Source organism: Microcebus murinus, chromosome 10 (assembly GCF_040939455.1).
Source record: "Microcebus murinus isolate Inina chromosome 10, M.murinus_Inina_mat1.0, whole genome shotgun sequence".
NCBI lineage: Eukaryota > Metazoa > Chordata > Mammalia > Primates > Cheirogaleidae > Microcebus > Microcebus murinus.
Genome location: NC_134113.1, coordinates 48,545,077 through 48,565,239, shown reverse-complemented (window position 1 = coordinate 48,565,239; position 20,163 = coordinate 48,545,077). Strand labels below are relative to the sequence as shown.

General features: G+C 35.5%; 1 protein-coding gene across 11 annotated transcripts in view; it reads right to left on the bottom strand.

Annotated features, from left to right (window-relative positions):
* Positions 1 to 20,163, bottom strand: part of PPHLN1 (periphilin 1) — a 187,887-nt gene that overhangs the window by 22,236 nt on the left and 145,488 nt on the right. For 7 of the 11 annotated variants that reach the window (XM_012744514.2, XM_012745016.3, XM_012744432.3 and 4 more), the window contains 2 exons: positions 19,939 to 20,079; positions 4,251 to 4,328 (listed from right to left, as the gene is read on the bottom strand). In XM_012744514.2, the coding sequence (XP_012599968.1) occupies positions 4,251 to 4,328; positions 19,939 to 20,079 (219 nt within the window). The remainder of the gene's footprint in view (positions 1 to 4,250; positions 4,329 to 19,938; positions 20,080 to 20,163) is intronic. The other 4 variants (XM_012745239.3, XM_012745097.3, XM_012744738.3 and 1 more) reach the window with 1 other exon arrangement.

Genomic DNA, 20,163 nt, shown 5'->3' with positions numbered 1-20,163 from the left:
AGGCTCAAGCAATTCTCCTGCTTCAGCTTCCCAAGTAGCTGGGACTACAGGTAGTATGCCACCATGCCCAGCTAATTTTACATATTTCTGTAGAGGTGGGAACTTGCTGTTGTTCAGGCTAGTCTCGAACTCCTGGCCTCAAGCAATCCTTCCACCTTAGCCTCCCAGAATGCTAGGATCACAGGCATGAGTGAGCCACTATGGCTGACCTCTGACTCCACCAATTTAACTCAGGCTCTCATTATCCCTCACCTGAAAAGTAGCCAAACATTTTTATATGGCCAAACTCATCTTTCAAAAAAACATCCTGATCATAATACACATGTACTTGAAATTCATCTATAAGCCATTCTGCTTTATCAACAGAATTTAAAACATGTTTTTTCTGACATTCAAGTTTTTCAGTAATTTGGCTCCATCCTCATACAACAATCTTGGCTGCTATTTACAATCTTTTTTTCCTACCAACAAATTTCAGTAAAATACAGTCTATAATCACATCCGTTTCCACAATACCTTAATTTCTCATCCACTACTTGAAGACTGTGCCCTTTATAAAACTTGCGGGATCTATATTAACTCCGAGTGGTTAGTACTGGAATTCAATCGCTCTCTACTAGCAGAGGTTCAAACAGAATATTTTATTCCAAAGCCTTTCTACCAAGTATGGACAAAGTTCCTGAGATAATTATTCAATACTATTCAAAGCTCCCTCTAATCTACCATAGCAAATAAAATTTTATACTTTGTGATATCACTATAATAAATGTTGTGGCTGGGGAGTAAAATAGGGTAATGAATGGAATAGGGGGAGAGATGAAACGAAAGTCCATTTAGATAGGGTTTTACTCCCCAATTCACGGATCATTCTTCGGGACAGAATATATGTTAGGCCACAAAACAAGTTCTCAAAAAATTTTTTTAAAATAATTGAAATCATAGTAAGCATTTTCTCTGACCACATGGAATAAAACTCGAAATCAGTAATGAGAGGAAACATTGAGAAATATACAAACACATGGAAATTAAACGATAGCTCCTGAATGGCCAGTGGGTCAATGAAGAGATTAAGGAGGAAACTAAAAAATTTCTCAAAACAAATGAAAATGAATACAGAACATATCAAAACCTATGGAATACAGAAAAAGCAGCGTAAGAGGAAAGTTTATAGCAATAAGTGCCTACATCAAAAAAGTAGAAAAGCTTCAAATAAACAACCTGATGTATCTCAAAGAGCTAGAAATACAAGAGCAAACCAACCCAATATTAGCAGAAGAAAAGAATAAAGATCAGAGAATTAAATGAAATTGAAACAAAAAAAATATAGATCAACAAAACATAAAGTTGGTTTTTTGAAAAGATAAAACTGACACATCTTTAGCCAGACTAAGACAAGATCCAAATAATTAAATCAGAGATGAAAAGGAAGACATGACTGATACTTCAGAAATCCAAAGGATTATTAGAGATTACTATGAGCAACTATATGCCAATAAATTGGAAAACCTAGAAGAAATGGATAAATTCCCAGACAGATACAACCTACAAAGATCGAACCAGGAAGAAATCCAAAACCTGAATAAACCAGTATTAAGTAATGAGATAGAAAGAGTAATAAAAAGTCTCCCATCAAAGAAAACCCCAGGACCCGATGGCTTCACTTCTAAATTCTATGAAGCATTCAAGGAAGAATTAATACCAATCCTACTTAAACTATTCCAAAAACTGAGGAGGAGGAAATATTCCCACATTTATTCTACAAAGCCTGTATCACTCTGAAATCACAACCAAACAAAGACACAAATTATGCTACAAAGCTGTAGTAACCAAAACAATGGTACTGGCATGAAAAGCTTTTCTAAATATCTCAAATAATGCTTGCTCTACTGTAAAAACTAAATTAACTTCAATTTTCATTTATTTTAAAATATTTAATTTTATATTTATCATCATCATTCTTGTTTTTGACTTGAATGGGCAGTGTATGCAGAGGTGTGAGGGTAGAGTACAAGGAGGTAAGAAATCAAAGAAATAATGAAAGTGGGTCATAGTGCCAAGTAAGTTTCTGAATTCCTCCCTGCTCAATGCTCATGTAGACATCTTTAGTGATAGAGCTGCATAATGGCATTCCTCAGTTACTCATGTCAACTGTCTTAAATGTAAATGTAGCTCAATCAGTGCCAAATATTTGTGAACAGATCAGGATTATATGGTGGGTCAGTCATTGATTTCATTGATACAGTTTGCTCAACTGTGCTGATAACTCATTCCCCACTTTCTTCAATTGTACTCTATTTCTCCAAGTTTCAAAATGGGAATTAATCCCATAAAAACATCACCTAGGTCAATGGCCAAATAATGGGATCACATAAACCTAAAAAGCTTCTGTACAGCATAGGAAACAATCAACAAAGGAAAGAGACAAACCACAGAATGGGAGAAAATATTTGCAAACTACCCATGTGAAAAGGGACTAATGACTAGAATATATAAGGAATTCTAACAACTCAATAGGAAGAAATCAACTAATCTTAAAAAACAGGCAAAGGATCTGGCTAGACAGTTCTCAAAAGAAGATATGCAAAAGGCCAATACGTATACGAAAAAATGTTTCAACATCATTAGAGAAATGCAAATCACAATTACAGCGAGGTATCATCTCACCCCCATTAAAATGGCTTTTATTAAAAAGACAGGCACAAAAAATGGCAATAAAGAATGATGGTGAGGCCGGGCGCGGTGGCTCACGCCTGTAATCCTAGCTCTCTGGGAGGCCGAGGCGGGCGGATTGTTCAAGGTCAGGAGTTCAAAACCAGCCTGAGCAAGAGCAAGACCCCGTCTCTACTATAAATAGAAAGAAATTAATTGGCCAACTGATATGTATATAAAAAATTAGCCGGGCATGGTGGCGCATGCCTGTAGTCCCAGCTACTCGGGAGGCCGAGGCAGTAGGATCGCTCGAGCCCAGGAGTTTGAGGTTGCTGTGAGCTAGGCTGACGCCACGGCACTCACTCTAGCCTGGACAACAAAGTGAGACTCTGTCTCAAAAAAAAAAAAAAAAAAAGAATGATGGTGAAGATGAGGAGAAAGGGGAATCCTCGTACACTGCTGGTGGGAATGTAACTACTATGCAACTACTATGGAGAATCGTATGGAGGATCCTCAAAAAACTGAAAATAGAACTACCGTATGACCCAGCAATCTCACCTCTGAGTATATATCCAAAGAAAGGGAATGCAGTATATCAAAAAGATAGCTGCACTTCCACATTTATTGCAGCACTATTTACAATAACCAAGATTTGGAATCAACCAAAGTGTCCATCAACAGATGAATGGATAAAGAAATTGTGGTACAAATACACAATGGATTACATAGCCACACAAAAAAGAATGAAATCCTGCTATTTTCAACAACATAGATAGAACTGGAGAATATCATGAGACTAACACTTAATATTCATATTAAGTAAAATAAGCCAAGCACAGAATGACAAATCTTGCTTGTTCCCACTCATGCAGGAGCTAAATAATAAACACAATTCACCTTATGGAGACAGAGAATAGAATGATGGTTACTAGAGTCTGGGAAGGGTAGTGGGGATAGAGTGATAAAGTAGGGATGATTAATGGGTACAAAAATATAGTTAGATAGAATGAACAAAATATTTGATAACACAACAAAGTGACTACAATCAACAATAAGTAAGGGTGTACTTTGAAATAACTAAAAGAGTGGAACTGGAATGTTCCTAACACAAAGAAATGATAAATGCTTGAGGTGATGGATACCCGACTTACTCTGATTTAATTTATACTGTATACCTGTATCAAAACATCACACGTTCCCTATAAAGATACACAGCTATTATCTACCCATAATTTAAAAAACTTTTTTAGTGTAAAAAAAATTTATCACCTGTAAAATAGGATGATAATATCGCAATGATGCAGTAAAGATTGAGTAAAATGTTAAAAGGACCTACCATTATATCTGGAATTCAATATATTTATTTAACCTATTACATTTAATACTGAACCTATGAATTTAATAGTGAACCTATGAATTTACTGGACACAGGAGTTCAATAAATGCTTCCTTTCTATTAAAAAAAGATATGGTTTTACCGATACTAAACTACTTACAATTGTTGATTATTCCTTATACTTCCCTATTTTCCTACTTATGCACATGTCATTCACCCTTACCTATAACCTCTTACTTCCTATCTCTTCCTACAAGAATCCTACCTGTATTTTAGGGGACTGATCAAATGTTACTTCCACAGTGAAGCCTTCTTTGGTTCTTCTGAGACTGATTTTTAAAATCTGTTTTAAGGCAAATGAGCATATTAGAAATCAATAAATAAGTAGTGACTGTTCTACCATTTCTAACATAAACTGGAATAAGTCACTTGAGCTTTCTAAACACGTAAAATGAAAATAGAACAAAATAACACACTACATTTTCCCAGAACTCTTTTGCCTCAAAAAACTTAGAAACATACTCTTTTAAAAGCATAGCTAAGCTCTTAACGTAAGTAAGAGGAATTGCCAGGAGCCAACAATGAAAAAAAACCCAGAAATCAAGAGTGATAAGCTAATACAATGTGAAGCCATGGCTACCCCAAAGAGCCAGGAGCTCAGAGCCTGGTGGGGAATCAGAGACATAACCTCCAGTCCACCTAAGACTGAGCTGGATCTGAGGTCTCTGCATAAAGCTACTATCTTTGTGAAAGGATGAATGAGAAAACAAGCAAGCAAAGAACTGCCTGTTTATTGATAAAAGAAAATGACAGGTCTTAGCGTGTGTTCTTGAGGTACGGAGATGTAGTTTCCCCTGAGTATTCATAAGCACAGGTCTACCTTCACGTGCATTTGAAAATCTAAACGTAAGCTCACAAGTCCAATATATAAACAAAACACATGAGAGAATCTGCTATCATGAGCAAGAGGCAGCAGAAACAACAGCTGAATTAAAACCCTCAGACCGGCTGGCCATGGTGGCTCACGCCTGTATTCCTAACACCCTGGGAGGCTGCGGCAGGCAGATTATTTGAGCTCAGGAGTTTAAGAACAGCCTGGGCAAGAGCAAGACCCCATCTCTACTGGGGGGAAAAAAAACAAAACAAAACAGAAAGAAATTAGCTGGACAACTAAAAATATACATACATAAAAAATTAGCCAGGACTGGGCGCGGTGGCTCACGCCTGTAATCCTAGCACTCTGGGAGGCCGAGGTAGATGGATTGCTCAGGGACAGGAGTTCAAACCAGCCTGAGCAAGAGCGAGACCCTGTCTCTACTATAAATAGAAAGAAATTAATTGGCCAACTAATATATATAGAAAAAATTAGCCAGGCATGGTGGTGCATGTCTGTAGTCCCAGCTACTCGGGAGGCTGAGGCAGTAGGATTGCTTGAGCTCAGGAGTTTGAGGTTGCTGAGAGCTAGGCTGACAACAAGGCACTCACTCTAGCCTGGGCAACAAAGTGAGACCCTGTCTCAAAAAAGAAAAAAAATTAGCTGGACATGGTGGCATATGCCTGTAGTCCCAGCTACTCAGGAGGGCTGAGGCAGGAGAAGGCCGTGAGCCCAGAAGTTTGAGGTTGCTGGGAGCTAGGCTGATGCCACAGCACTCCAGCCCGGCCAACAGAGTGAGACTCTGTCTTAAATACATACATACATACATACATACATACCCTGAGACCTCAGATATTAAAATTACCAGTCACATAACACAAAATGTCTAAAGAAATAAGAGAATGATAACATGAGCAATAAACAATCTAATTCTAGGCAGATCTACAAAGAAAACCCAATTGAACTTCAAGAAAAACCTAACTAAAATTAAGAACTCAATAGATGAGTTAAATAGTAAATTAAGTACAACTAAAGGAAGACTTAGAAAATATGAAAGAAAAAGTTTAAGAGAAATGAAAAATGAGATGAAAAAATCTATTCTATGTTCAACTGGAGGACATAAAAATAGGAGAGAAGGAAGGATACTAAATATTCAGAGGTAAAACTATAATTTTCCATCTCTAATGAAAAATATAGATTCTCAGATAATTTAACAAATTATCTTAAACAGAATAAATTTCAATAACAATCATGTCTAGACACATTAGAGCAAAACACATTAAAAGTAAGTACTTTTTTTAATTTTTTTTTTTTTTGAAACATGGTCTTGCTCTGTCACTTAGGCTAGAGTAATCATAGCTCACTACACTCCTGGGCTCAAGGGATCCTCCTGCCTTGACCTCTCAAGTAGTTGAGATTACAGGCGTGTGCTACCATGCCCAGCTAATTTTTCTATTTTTTGTAGAAATGGGATCTTGCTCTTCCTCAGGCTGGTCTTGAACTCCTGGCCTCAAGCAATCCTCCTGCCTCAACCTCCCAAAGTGCTAGGATTACAGGGATGAGCCACTGAGCCTGGCAAAAAGTAAATACACTTTTAAAATAAAAATAATCTCTTCCTTGCCCCTTTCATAGGTTGTAATAAAGATCTAATTAGAATAAATGATTTTTCACACCAATCTTCTCAATATGTGTTTTAGTCATATATAGTACATTTATGAGAAATCCTCTCAACCTTGTGGGCTCTGAAAACCATGAAAGTCAAGCTGCATTTTTGCAACCAAATGAATGATGGCTTTGTTTATTCCTTTACTTCCTAATTGTTTAAAGGAAAAGATTCTTGAAGATTTACTATAGTATTGTCTTCATTAGTTTGAATTAGCAAATGACAGAGCCAAATTATAAGGGACTGAGGGTGCTTCGGGCACTCCTTCCAGTTCTATTCATTCTCTCATAAGTGAACATTTACTGTGAGCCTACATTAGGGTAGGAACTCTGGATGCTCAAAGATGATTAATTAGGTAATTTTCCTTTCTGTCTATTAAAAAGGTACGTAGTATTGTAGTTAAGCATATGCTAGCTGTGGGCAAGAAGAAAAGATATTATTAACTTTTGGCTATGAAACTTTCATAGGGACAATAATTAGCCATGTAACTTATGAGTTCAGTGAATAAAAATATATTTTTAGTGTAAATAAAACAAAGCTTAGAAAATTAAACATACTGCAAACTACCCTCCCTTAATGCCAGTTTCAGGTAAAAATTTAATATTTTTTATTCCTTTGGCTTACATGGGGCACTGATCTCTTTTGCAACTACAGTTAAGAATGTACTGAATTAAAAAAACATGGAATGGAAAACTATTTTTATGTAAGAACAAAACCTCTATTCAGAGAATTACATACTTTTCTTCAAGCTTGGCCCCAAATGTACCAAAAATTACTGAAATAGATGATTAGATACTTAATTTGAATAACAATGAGTATTACGTAAACTTTAGATTAAAAGAAATCATTATTATTAAGACTTCATCTTAACTATAACTTTTGAATAAATATAAAGGATAAAAAACACATGTAGTATAGCAGTTACTGAAATAAGGACAAGAGATTTTTTAGTTCACCTCAGTGCCAGTGACAGATGCTAATAATAGAATAAAATTTCAAGGCAGAAAGAATAATGGAAACCATAATTAGAAATCGATGCAGTGTAAAATTATGAGAGCTCTGGGGCAAGGATTATACATGAGATTCCTCAAAACAAGTGAGTGTGTATGTATATATGTGTGTGTATGTGTCTATATAGACACACACTACCCAATAGAAAACAATGAAACTAATGAAAATAGATACATAATACACAAATATTCTTCAAAGACAGCTATCCTAAAGATAAAAACAAGCAACACAGCAAAAGATACTGGAATGGATAGGTTCAGGAAAATGTTCAGAAAAAAATCTGACACAAAGTAGTAATTTTAAATGAGGGGAAGTATACTATTATATCTGATACCATGGAATTTAAAAAACTCTTTATAACTTGAATTTATATATTATAAATGATTATTTCAAAGGTACCATGAAATAAAGTATTTTCTACCGATCTAATATGGAGATTGTATGGACAAAATAATAAATGGAAGACAAAATCCCCACCCCAAAATAACATGGCTATTATATATTTTAAAGTCTGTTTCCCAAGCAAATTAATTTTTTTTTTCTGAGATAGGGTCTTGCTATGTCACGTGCAGTGGCATCATCATAGCTCAGACTACAGGTGTGTGCCACCATGCCCAGCTAATTTTTCTATTTTTTGTAGAAGCGGGGTCTTGCTCTTGCTTAGATTGGTCTCAAACTCCTAACCTCAGGTAATCCTCCCATCTCAGCCTCCCAGACTGCCAAGATTATAGGCGTGAGTCTACAAATTAATCTGAATAAAAATCAAGTCCCACTAGCCTCAATATAATCACTACCATCATAGATAAATGGAGATGACAACACAGCAATATAACTAACCTATACATTTAGTTCTCCAATATCTGCATTGCCTTTTATCTTTCATTTCTACTAAGAGAGAATCACTAGATAAAAGTGACAGGAATATGTTTTTACTTCTTGGTTTTAATTAAGTTAATTATAATTTTAATCCATTTACAAAGATTATACAGCTCCCCCCACCTTCAGCAGTTTCACTTTCCATGGTTTCAGCAACCCATGGTCAACCATGGTCTGAAAACAGGTGAGTATAGTACAATAAGATATTTTGATAGAGAGGAAGCAAGAGAGAGGGACTACAATCCTATAGTTTTATTAGAGTATTGCTATAATTGCTCTGTTTTATTATTGTTGTCAGTCCCTTACTGTGCCTAATTTATAAATTAAACTTTATCACAGGCATGTAAGTACAGAAAAAAATATAGTATCAATAGAGTTCGGAACTATCTGTGGTTTCAGGCATCTACCGCAGGTCCTAGAACATATGGCTGGCTCATGGCTAAGGGGGGATTACTGTTATTTAAAATATAAGGATTACCAAAGCAACAGACTTTTCTCAGTGTAACTTTCAGTGTGAACAGAATTTGAGCCTTATTTTTCTAAAATGGGATTCCAGGCTAATCTATAAATGCCTTGTCAGCACAAAAAGAAGGTAAATACTTTTCATCTACCATGAAATATAGTACAAAACAGTAATAACAGATATTTTGATTACTGACAATGTCCTAAGCAATATAAATATACATTTCCATTTTATTCTAATATCACTATGAAATAATAGCACAATCCCAGTAAGGTGGTGAGCAAAGCAAGGCTCAGAAAAGTCAGTGACTTTTCCAATGCCACATAGTAAAGAGCTAAACTGTGATTCAAGCCAGTTCCCCTAACTCCAAAGTTCCCATGCTATATACCTATTAAAGTAACCCAGCAATATGTATTGTAGCAATTCACCATAAATCCTTCTACTGCCTATTTAAAATTCCATAGTGTGGATGCACTAGAATCTGTTTAGTTAGCTAATGCAGTTAAAGTCACAACAAGAGGAAATTTATGTTAAAAGCTGCAAATCAATAAGCATCTAGCTCAAGAATATTTTCTAAAAACAGCAAATTAGGCCGGGCGCTGTGGCTCACGCCTGTAATCCTAGCTCTTGGGAGGCCGAGGCGGGCGGATTGCTCAAGGTCAGGAGTTCAAAACCAGCCTGAGCAAGAGCGAGACCCCGTCTCTACTATAAAACAGAAAGAAATTAATTGGCCAACTGATATATATATATAAAAAATTAGCCGGGCATGGTGGCACATGCCTGTAGTCCCAGCTACTCGGGAGGCTGAGGCAGAAGGATCACTCGAGCCCAGGAGTTTGAGGTTGCTGTGAGCTAGGCTGACGCCACGGCACTCACTCTAGCCTGGACAACAAAGTGAGACTCTGTCTCAAAAAAAAACAAAAAAAAAACAGCAAATTAAACCACCAAAAAATAGAAGGAAAAAAAATAAAGTCAGAAATAAATGAAAAATAAAATACAAAAGAAGAAAGAGATAATAAACAAAACCAAAAGGTGGTTCTCTGAAAAAACTAATAAACATGGTAACTTCAGGTAACACTGCTTCTGAGAGATGTGACAGGTGACCCCCAAAAGAGCCCCCAATGATCCCCACCTCCTAGTACAGTTGACCCTCATTTTTATGGGTTCCGCATCCGTAGATTCAACCAACCACGGACTGAAAATGTGTGTGTGTGTGTGTGGGGGAGGAATGGATGGTTGTATCTATCTATATTGAACATGTAGTGACGTTTTTCCTTCTCGTTACTCCCTAAACAATACAGTATAACAACTATTAACATTGCATTATAATAAATACTTAAGGAAATCAGAATTGCATACTTAATAACCTAATATAGGGTATTAAAAGTAATCTGGAGTAGATTTAAAGCATACAGGAGGATATGTGTAGGTTACATGCAAATACTATACCATTTTATATAAGGTGACTTGAGCCTCCATGGATTTCGGCATCTAGGGGGGGGGTCCTGGAATCAATCCCCCATGGATACCAAAGGATGAATGTATTTACCTTCTTGTGTAATCTCTTCCTGTTGAATGTGGGTTGGGCTTAGTGACTCGCTTCTAATGGATAGAACAAGGCGGAAGTGATGGTATATGACTTGGACATTAGACCAAAAAAATGAGGGTGTCATTCTCTTTTTTTCTCACTCGTAGGTCACTTGCTTTAGGGGAGGGCATTTCATAACCAGACCCTGTGGAGGGGGCTCAATTCAGTTCCTACTGAAATCTCCTGCCAACAAACACATGAGTGATTCTGGAAGTGAATCCTCCAGTTCCAGCCACGTCTGTGGCTCTGTAGTCCTGGCCATCAGCTTACCTGCAACCTCTTCAGAGATCCTGAGCCAGGATACCAACAGGATTTGTTTGTTGTATCTGTGAACTTGAAAAGTGACTAAAATTTCCATAAAATTCAAAGCTCCAAGTACAGGTATTTTTTAAAAAGAAGAACAAGCTAGGCAGACTTACTCAACCAGACACCTAGACTTATTATAAAGCGATAGTAATGAAGACAATGTGGCATTGTTGCAATGATCAACAAACAAATGGAAAAGAACAGCATCCAGAAACAGATTCATACATACATGGGCACCTGATTTATAACACAGGTATCAATGCACAGCAGTGAGGAACATATGGTCTTTCTAATAAACGGTTTGGGATCAAATTGAATTCCATGCAGAAAAAAATGAAACTTGATTCCTGCTATATACTATACATAAAATCATTTTCAGATGATTATAACTACAAGTAAAAGAAAAAAACAAGAAAAATTTCTAGAAAAATGATAAAAAGAGGAAGATTTTAAATAGAAGTAATAGTAATAAGAGAAATAATTGAAAAGTTGGGACTACATTAAAATTAGAATGTTTATTCCTCCAAAGACATCAAAAGAATGAAAAGCAAGCCACAAAACAAAAAAATCTGCAACACATATAACACATAATCAACTTGTATTCAGAAAATACAAAGAACTTCTAATCAACTGAAAAAAAAAAGAACTCATTAGGAAAATGGGCAAGAATCTTAACAGGCACTTTACAAAAGCGGATATCTATATGCCAATAACCATAGAAAAAGGTCTTCAGCATCATTAGTAATCAGGGAAATGTAAATTAAAATCATAAGGAGATAAATTACATGTAATAATATCAATAAATCTCATAAACATAATATTGAACAAAAAAGCTAGATACAAAATAATAAATACTGTATGATTCTATTTGTATAAAATTCAAAAATTTAGTAGTTATCTTTGGGAAAGGGAAGATTGGGTGAGGCTATGAAGAGACTCCTGGGTATTTCTTGCCTTCAATGGTAGTTTTCACAAGTGTTTGCTTTGTAAAGAATCACTCAAGGTAACAATTATGTTCTGAACACTCTTCTGTGTCATACATCATTAAAAGTAATTTATTTTTTAAAAAGTAGAACATAATAACACAGCAGAGTTTAGCATAGTTAACTTTAGCTAACCAGAAAATTAAATTATGCTGAACTGCTCATTTTTAACCCACAAGTCCAGATAACTTAGCGATTAGAAATCTTAGGATTTAGCTTTCAGGCAGATCAAAAAAGGAAAGAAAAGGAAAAGAGAAAGGAAAAAGGGAAAGGAGGGGAGGGGAGGAAGGAAGGGAAGAAGGAAAAGAAGAAGGAAAGGAAGGGAAGGGAAGAAAGAAAAGAAAGAACTACAAATAATCCCCTGGCTAGTTCAAGTAAACCGTTATTTTAAATAGAAGTGATATATACTACATCTAATTTCCTATAATGATTTTCATAAAAAAAAAAAAACCCAAACAGAATAAACACAAAACAAAAAGGAAGAGGAAGAGAAGAAAAACAGCAACAACAACAACAATAACAAAAAGATGAAAACATAATTAGCTCCTAACAAATGAATTATCAACTCACTTTTAATGTTACCTTTAAGGAGAAATATAAGATTTTACAGTGTAACTTTTAAAACATCCTCTATAAATGAACTGAGAATGTCATTTAATTCACATTGTAACTGTAGCATATGTAAGATAGACAAGTTTGTTGTCTCCTGGCACAATACCTGAATTAAACAATAGTTAAGAGAAGACAGCAGATGTTACAGGAGGGATAGCATCTTAAGAATAACGGATAAGAGATGAATGGGAAAATATGAGAACAATTTGTTTTAGGAATGGAGAGGAAGAGAAGGGAATTCCAAGAAAGAAGAAACATTAATTTTTTATGCTATGCCTTATATCAAGAAAAAGGGATAAGGAATACTGGGACAAAAAGATAAAAATTGAGATAAAAAGCCAAATGGAAAATGTGAAAGCAAAATCACAAGTCCCCCAAAATAAGCAAAATATTTTATAGTATATTTTCACATTTCATTTGAACAAATTAGGAAGGAAGGGGAATAAAGGAAAACAAAAAACAGAAGTGAAAGGACAAGAGGCAGACAGCTCAAATCCTAATGTTGATGAGAAAACCACCTCTCAGAGTTAAACATGTATCGAAAACTTGCTATAAAATATTCCAAAGAAGTAATTCGAAAGTAGTCAATAATCTAAAACTTCAAAGAAATAGGCAAACTACTACATAACATAACCATACCATTTGTGTACCATTTGTGATTTTCAAAATAGAAAGGTTTCATCACATTTAATAGGTGGTCAATTACACGAGAGAACTTGTAATTAATGCCATTCAACAAATGAGGAAAAGGGCTCCAAGAGGTGAAAACACTAAGTGGAAGTATCCAGTGTCCCCCTTATACCATGCTATTTATTAAATTCCTTAATGTGAAGTACTCGGAGACTAAATAAAACTGTTGACTTAAAAAAGTGAACATGAATAGCAAGGGTCAGTAATTTGCTGGAACCACTAGAGAAAATCCTTACCCAACACTGGTAGACAGTGGATAAGGAGAGGGGAAAAAAATGAAGTTTATGCTTGAACTAATGCCATGGGGGATACATTTATTGGAACTGCTTTATAACAGAATTTTTGTCTCAATGATAATATTCCCAGGGACAAGGTCCAAGATGGCCTTATCCCTTATGGTACTTGGTATCTGTACTGTCTGTATTTTATATTTTATGTAAAAGTAATCCCTTAACAGAGTCAAACTTGCTATTATGGACTTATGTCAGGTATAAAATAACTAACACATCTTTAAATTTAAAAGCTGATGGCTGAGCACGGTGGCTCACACCTGTAATCCTAGCACTCTGGGAGGCCGAGGGTGGTGGATCACTCAAGGTCAGGAATTCGAAACAAGCCTGAGCAAGAGCGAGACCCCATCTCTACTAAAAAATAGAAAAATTAATTGGCCAATTAAAAATATATAGAGGCCGGGCGCTGTGGCTCACGCCTGTAATCCTAGCTCTTGGGAGGCCGAGGCAGGCGGATTGCTCAAGGTCAGGAGTTCAAAACCAGCCTGAGCAAGAGCGAGACCCTGTCTCTACTATAAATAGAAAGAAATTAATTGGCCAACTGATATATATATAAAAAATTAGCCAGGCATGGTGGCGCATGCCTGTAGTCCCAGCTACTCGGGAGGCTGAGGCAGGAGGATCGCTTGAGCCCAGGAGTTTGAGGTTGCTGTGAGCTAGGCTGACGCCACGGCACTCACTCTAGCCTGGACAACAAAGTGAGACTCTGTCTCAAAAAAAAAAATAAAAAAATAAAAAAAAATAAAAATATATCAGTTGCAAATCTCTTCTGTAAATAAAAAAAAATAATAATAAAAATAAAAATAAAAATATATAGAAAAAAAAATTAGCTGGGCATGGTGGCACGTGCCTATAGTCCCAGCTACTCAGGAGGCTGAGGCAGAAGGATTGTTTGAGCCCAGAAGTTGGAGGTTGCTGTGAGCTAAGATGATGCCACGGCACTCTAGCCCAGGCATCAGAGTGAGACTCTGTCTCAACAACAACAACAAAAAGGCTGAGATGCTTGATCTTGACATTTCAAATATGACACAAGTCATCTTACAGAGGTAACTTTTAGATGAAATTCTCTTAAAATAAAACTTTTTGATAGTCCTTAAGATTCTTCAGAAAAAAAATCTTTGCACTTGTACTTCAAGTTTCTATAGTAACAGCATGATCTGACTCTATTATAACTTTCAAAAACTTAGAAATTTGGCCAAAATAAATTATTTAATTTGTTTTGGGAATACAGAGTTTTCAGAGGTAAATCTTATGTGAGTATATTGTACTAAATCTATACATGTAAAGTCTGAACAAGTGGTTGGTAATAATGGATTGTTAAACACAGTAGGGTAGACTTGATGTCTAGACAAGATAGTGGTAAGAGCTGCACTTTAAAGAACACTAGTTACTTGCTCTGATTAAAAAGAAAAACAAAGAATGTTTCTATTATGTAAGGTTAGTATGAAATGCTTAGATCATGAACATAAAACAATAGTACAGCTGCCACTATTCTGAAAACAATTTCATTTTAATCCATCATATGCTAAAAGGTGAGCTGATCCTTTTCCATGACTACAACTCCAGTTTACATTATCAAAAAGACTGTACATTTTATTACCAATCTTTACTTCGAGCCTCTTTAAAAGCAAAACAAAAACATCCTATTATAGATTGAAACAGAAAGAGCAAGAGCTAGTGAGACAGTCAGGAATCATCAGGCTGTGGATAGCTGTTGAAACTAGATACTGAAAGAAAAGAGGGCCACAGCTACAATACTTATGAATAGATGGAACAACTCTTTTCTTATAGAAGAAAAAACATGTTCTGCACAATTTAACTTAAGAAATACTAATCACTGACTGATGCATAGCAGTGGTATATTTGAGAGTTTTAAAAAGCATTTTAAAGGTAAGAAACCTGTGTCCTTACTAAGAGAGGGTTAAAAAAAAAATCAAAGCACCTGAACATTCCATAGTTAAATCTCAAATTAGCTACACATAATAGTATATACAGAAGAAGCAATATTTAGCTTTTAATTTTTAGTATGATTTGAATCAGGAAGGGACCTACCTAAGATTATTCAGTCCAAGGTTTTTATTTTGAAGGAAAAGTAAAAAGCTAGTGAGGTCCCTATGGTCACAAAAATGGTTATAGTATAGAATTCAAAATTAAATAAAAATTAATATATTAGTAGGCTAATTTAGACTTACTGGAGAGTCTTAGTAACCTATAAGCTAATGACATCACAAGCAGCAAAATCACTTCTGAATTAACTTTATTTTTCATAGCCAACTGGAGTAAGGAAAGAAATATATGGACCTTGCAAATATTAAATCCTAGAAGGCTTCAAAGAATTAAAGTAAATACTGTTTTATCCCTAGAGATGTAATAGAAGGAAAGTGGATATATAATGAAGATTTTAATTTGTGTGGTTCAAAGTGACAATTAGGTAAAAGACACAATTTCTCACTAGTAAAATAGCAAGAGATGGATATACTTTTTTTTTAAAATAAACACAGGTTTCATTCTGCCATCTAGGCTGAAACTCCTCAGCTCAAGTGATCCTCCCACCTCAGCCTCCCAAGTAGTTAGGATTACAGGCATAAGACACCAGGCCTAGCTATTTTTTTTTTTTTTTTTTTTTTTTTTTTTGGAGAGACAGGGTTTTGTCATGTTGCCCATGGTGGTCTTGAACTCCTGGCCTGCAGTGATCTCCCCACATCAGCCTCCCAAAGTGCTGGTATTACAAGCATGAACCACGACTATGCTCAGCCGCTTTCAAGTCACTATGTAGGTATGTAAAGGTTTACAGGATATCACAGTCAAGGGATTAAGCCAAACATCTGAACCAGATGAACCATCTGATTTGTATAAATCATACAAAATTTTGTGGATTAGGTCTCTATAGGAATTAGTATAATGACAGTCCAAAGAAATTCTGAAATTTGCCTAAGCCAGGAGGCCTAGGAAAATAGCCCAGTAATTGAGTATAAAAGACGGCCCAACTTGGGTAAGAGGAGATAATCTGGGGAAATGAGAAATAAGATCCATCCTAGGACCCTCAAAGCATCAGGCAGCTAAATGTTCTGTGGTAATAGAGTGGATTATATCTACCAAAGAACATTCAAGTAAAAGTGGGATGATTCAAAATAATTCATCTCTAGCCATACAATATTTCAGAGATATAACTTAAGGTTTTCTGGATTAAAGATTTTCGACGAGTGGTCCTCTATCATATCTGATTATAATTTGGGGGACTTTATAAAAAACCATGTGTATCCCTAACCCTAATAAAACTCTTCTATGTCCAAGGATAAAAAGGTGACGATATGGTAAAAGACATAAATATGCCTCTGTCATTGAGGTGATTCTGATACAATCTACGTCCATATGCACACCCTTAAACATCAAGAAACAGCTGTATCCTGTGGCCATTTTCAATTCAACCAAATTTTTCCCAGGAGATTTATTTTTTTATAATACTTTTTAAAGTTAATGACTTTCTTGGGGATTCAACAGCTGAGAGACCTAATTTAGAGAAACCACCCCAAAATTGTATATTACAACTTATCCTTCCAAGAAAGCTGAAGATAAAGCATGTGATGAAAACAGGAAGAAATATTTAATTTCTATATTATCCTAGCTTGATTTGTTGATCTCATCTCTACAGAGATTTTTGTGTTATTATTCTTTTGTTAAAATTATGGGATATTTCAAATATACAGAAGAATATAAAGAATAATTACTGGATACCTGGCTTCCCATCCATTTGGTATTTAATGGCTAAAACTAAAATGTGTAAAAGTTTGAATCAAAATTGGAAAAACCAAAATCCTTAAAATTTTTCATTTTCAAAAATTATTATATGCTGTAGATATAAATCTAAAAAATAACTGTGCAGGCCGGGCGCGGTGGCTCACGCCTGTAATCCTAGCACTCTGGGAGGCCGAGGCGGGCGGATTGCTCAAGGTTGGGAGTTCGAAACCATCCTGAGCGAGACCCCGTCTCTACTAAAAATAGAAAGAAATTAATTGACCAACTAAAAATATATATACAAAAAATTAGCCGGGCATGGTGGCACATGCCTGTAGTCCCAGCTACTTGGGAGGCTGAGGCAGGAGGATCGCTTGAGCCCAGGAGTTTGAGGTTGCTGTGAGCTAGGCTGACGCCACGGCACTCACTCTAGCCTGGGCAACAAAAGTGAGACTCTGTCTCAAAAAAAAAAAAAAAAAAAAAAAAATAACTGTGTATCATTATTTGCTAAATTTCTGACATTTGGGGAGCTTTTACTTTGATTTTTTACCAATATATAAAAACTAAAATATTTTAGGAAAAAAAGAAGTTACATTCCAGTGTTTAACACCATTAAGTCTTCTATTTTATAGCACTTCTAATAACTGTTTCACTTCTCTAGTAATATTAGAACATAGTATTTTCCTTTTAGACTTATTTTTCTTTCTTTAGATCATTTGTTCTTCCTGTAATAATCTCAACACACTTTAGTGTCAGATTTTTCATGTGCTTGAACAATAGATAGATGAAAACAGAAATGTACTCATAGATAAAATACATGTAGATTTCTAAAAAGTACTATAAAAACTGACTACATGCTAAATAATTGTATGTGTTTACTGCTAAACTATACACCTGACTCGTAACCAACTTTCTGAAGATCAAATAGGTCAACTATGAATAATAATAAAAGGAGATAGTAGAAAAATTAATAACAGGCAACCCAAAAGAATTCCTCTCCCCTGTTATTTCAGTTAAGTTTTTCTACCAGTTATATTCTTAGGAGAATCTCTCCTTTAAAGAACTGCAATTTGGGTGAAAAAGAGAAGTAATACGAAATCACTTATTCGAATATTCAATAAACATTTATCAAGTACTTACTACTAAGAGCTGGACCTAGGCACTATGTTAAGTGGTCAGGTTAAGACACAGTCTCTGATTCAAGTGACCCCAGGACTACTCAAAGGTCACTTTCAGGTTTATGACTCCATCATCTATCATCCTTCCAATAAATATTTCTTGTGAACCTACTACACGCCAATCACTTTCTAGGTGATTGAGATACAAATAAAACAAAGTCCTTGCTCTCCTTGGAGCGCCCATTATGGTACGGAAAGACAAGGAAACAAAAACAGGTCAAGTGACTTTAAAAAAAGCTACAGAGAAAAATAAGTCAGAGTAAAATGACAGAAGGATTGTAATTTTATTTAGGGCAATGTCATGCATTTCATGTTGAAGATATACCTAGTGAGCAAACCTTTTTTTTACTTATGCTTTCATTTAATTGGTATCTTGAAAGGGACCAGTTGCCTCCACATCACCAAATTAAACAGGGTTTTCCCAGTCTCCATTTTCCTTTTATTTCTCTAAGCATATGATACTACTGACCACCTTCATTCTGAAACTCCACAGGTTTGCTTGGAAAACTTCCTATTCTGGTTCTTATCTTTTGCCATTGGTATAACATTAACATAAGCTACACAAGCACACCTAGGATTTAATGGAGACCATCTCCTATCCAATCAAGGGAAACAGACTTTAACTGATGGGCAAATTGGACAGTACCTTTAGAAAAGACTTAATTTTGTTCTTAATTTCTAATCATTTTGGAAAATTACATAACAATGTAAGACATTTATTAAATGTACCGAGAGTAACAACATCAAAAACTAGTACTTATATAACATGTTATATTTTATAAAGAAGCCCTTTCACAATTTTATTTATTTCATTTAATCATCATAAAATGATAATATCCTATGAGGTAGGTAATAGTTTCATATTAACAGTAAGATCCTACTTTTCAGAATTATATCACTAAAAAATTAGACTTAAATACCATCTGTTCTTTTTTTTAATAATTATTATTTTGAGACAGAGTCTCACTCTGTTGCTCGAGCTAGAGTGCCGTGGCGTCAGCCTAGCTCACAGCAACCTCAAACTTCCGGGCTCAAGCAATCCTACTGCCTCAGCTTCCCGAGTAGCTGGGACTACAGGCATGCGCCACCATGCCCAGCTAATTTTTATATATATATATATATTTTTTTTTAGTTGTCCAGCCAATTTCTTTCTATTTTTTAATAGAGACAGGGTCTCACTCTTGCTCAGGCTGGTCTCGAACTCCTGAGCTCAAACAACCCCCACCCCACTTCACCTCGCCTCCCAAAGTGCTAGGATTACAGGCATGAGCCATCAGGCCTGGCCTATCAGTTCTTTAATATTTGGAAAATGCTTAAAAAGTATAATGAAAAACATAAGAAACATCTGAAATCCCAATATTCAAAAATAACATTTGCTAACATTTTGCTGTATTTAAAATTTCTTCCATGCCATCCTTGTTAAAGTTTAACAATTTTTTAATTGCTTCATACTAATAAGAATATTGATATTCTCTAAAAAAGAAGCTTGCTCTTTATTTAAAAATAAACCAGAATGGGGGGCAACAATGATCAAAATGACTGTGAAATCAACTCAATTTTTACAATTTTTTTAAGTTGTAATTTCAAAGTCACAAGTAGAAAAAGACAAATGAAGCATATTTATTCAATAAATGTCTACATGTGCAAAGTGACATAAACAAAAGATTATATACTGAATTCTAACCTGTTCAATCTCTTTGGTTTTTGATGCTATTGCTTTAGAGCGACTGGTTAGCTGACTGTCTTCAAATAACTCTATGCCATCTGCTGCATTTGACTCAGGTTCTTCTGGCTGGTCAATGTACAATGGTGCTGTGGATCCCGCCTTGAAAAAGAATTAGAAATCTTGAATTACTGTCGTGGCCCGCTTGCAGGACGGGGGATGACACACATAAAGACATAGACATAA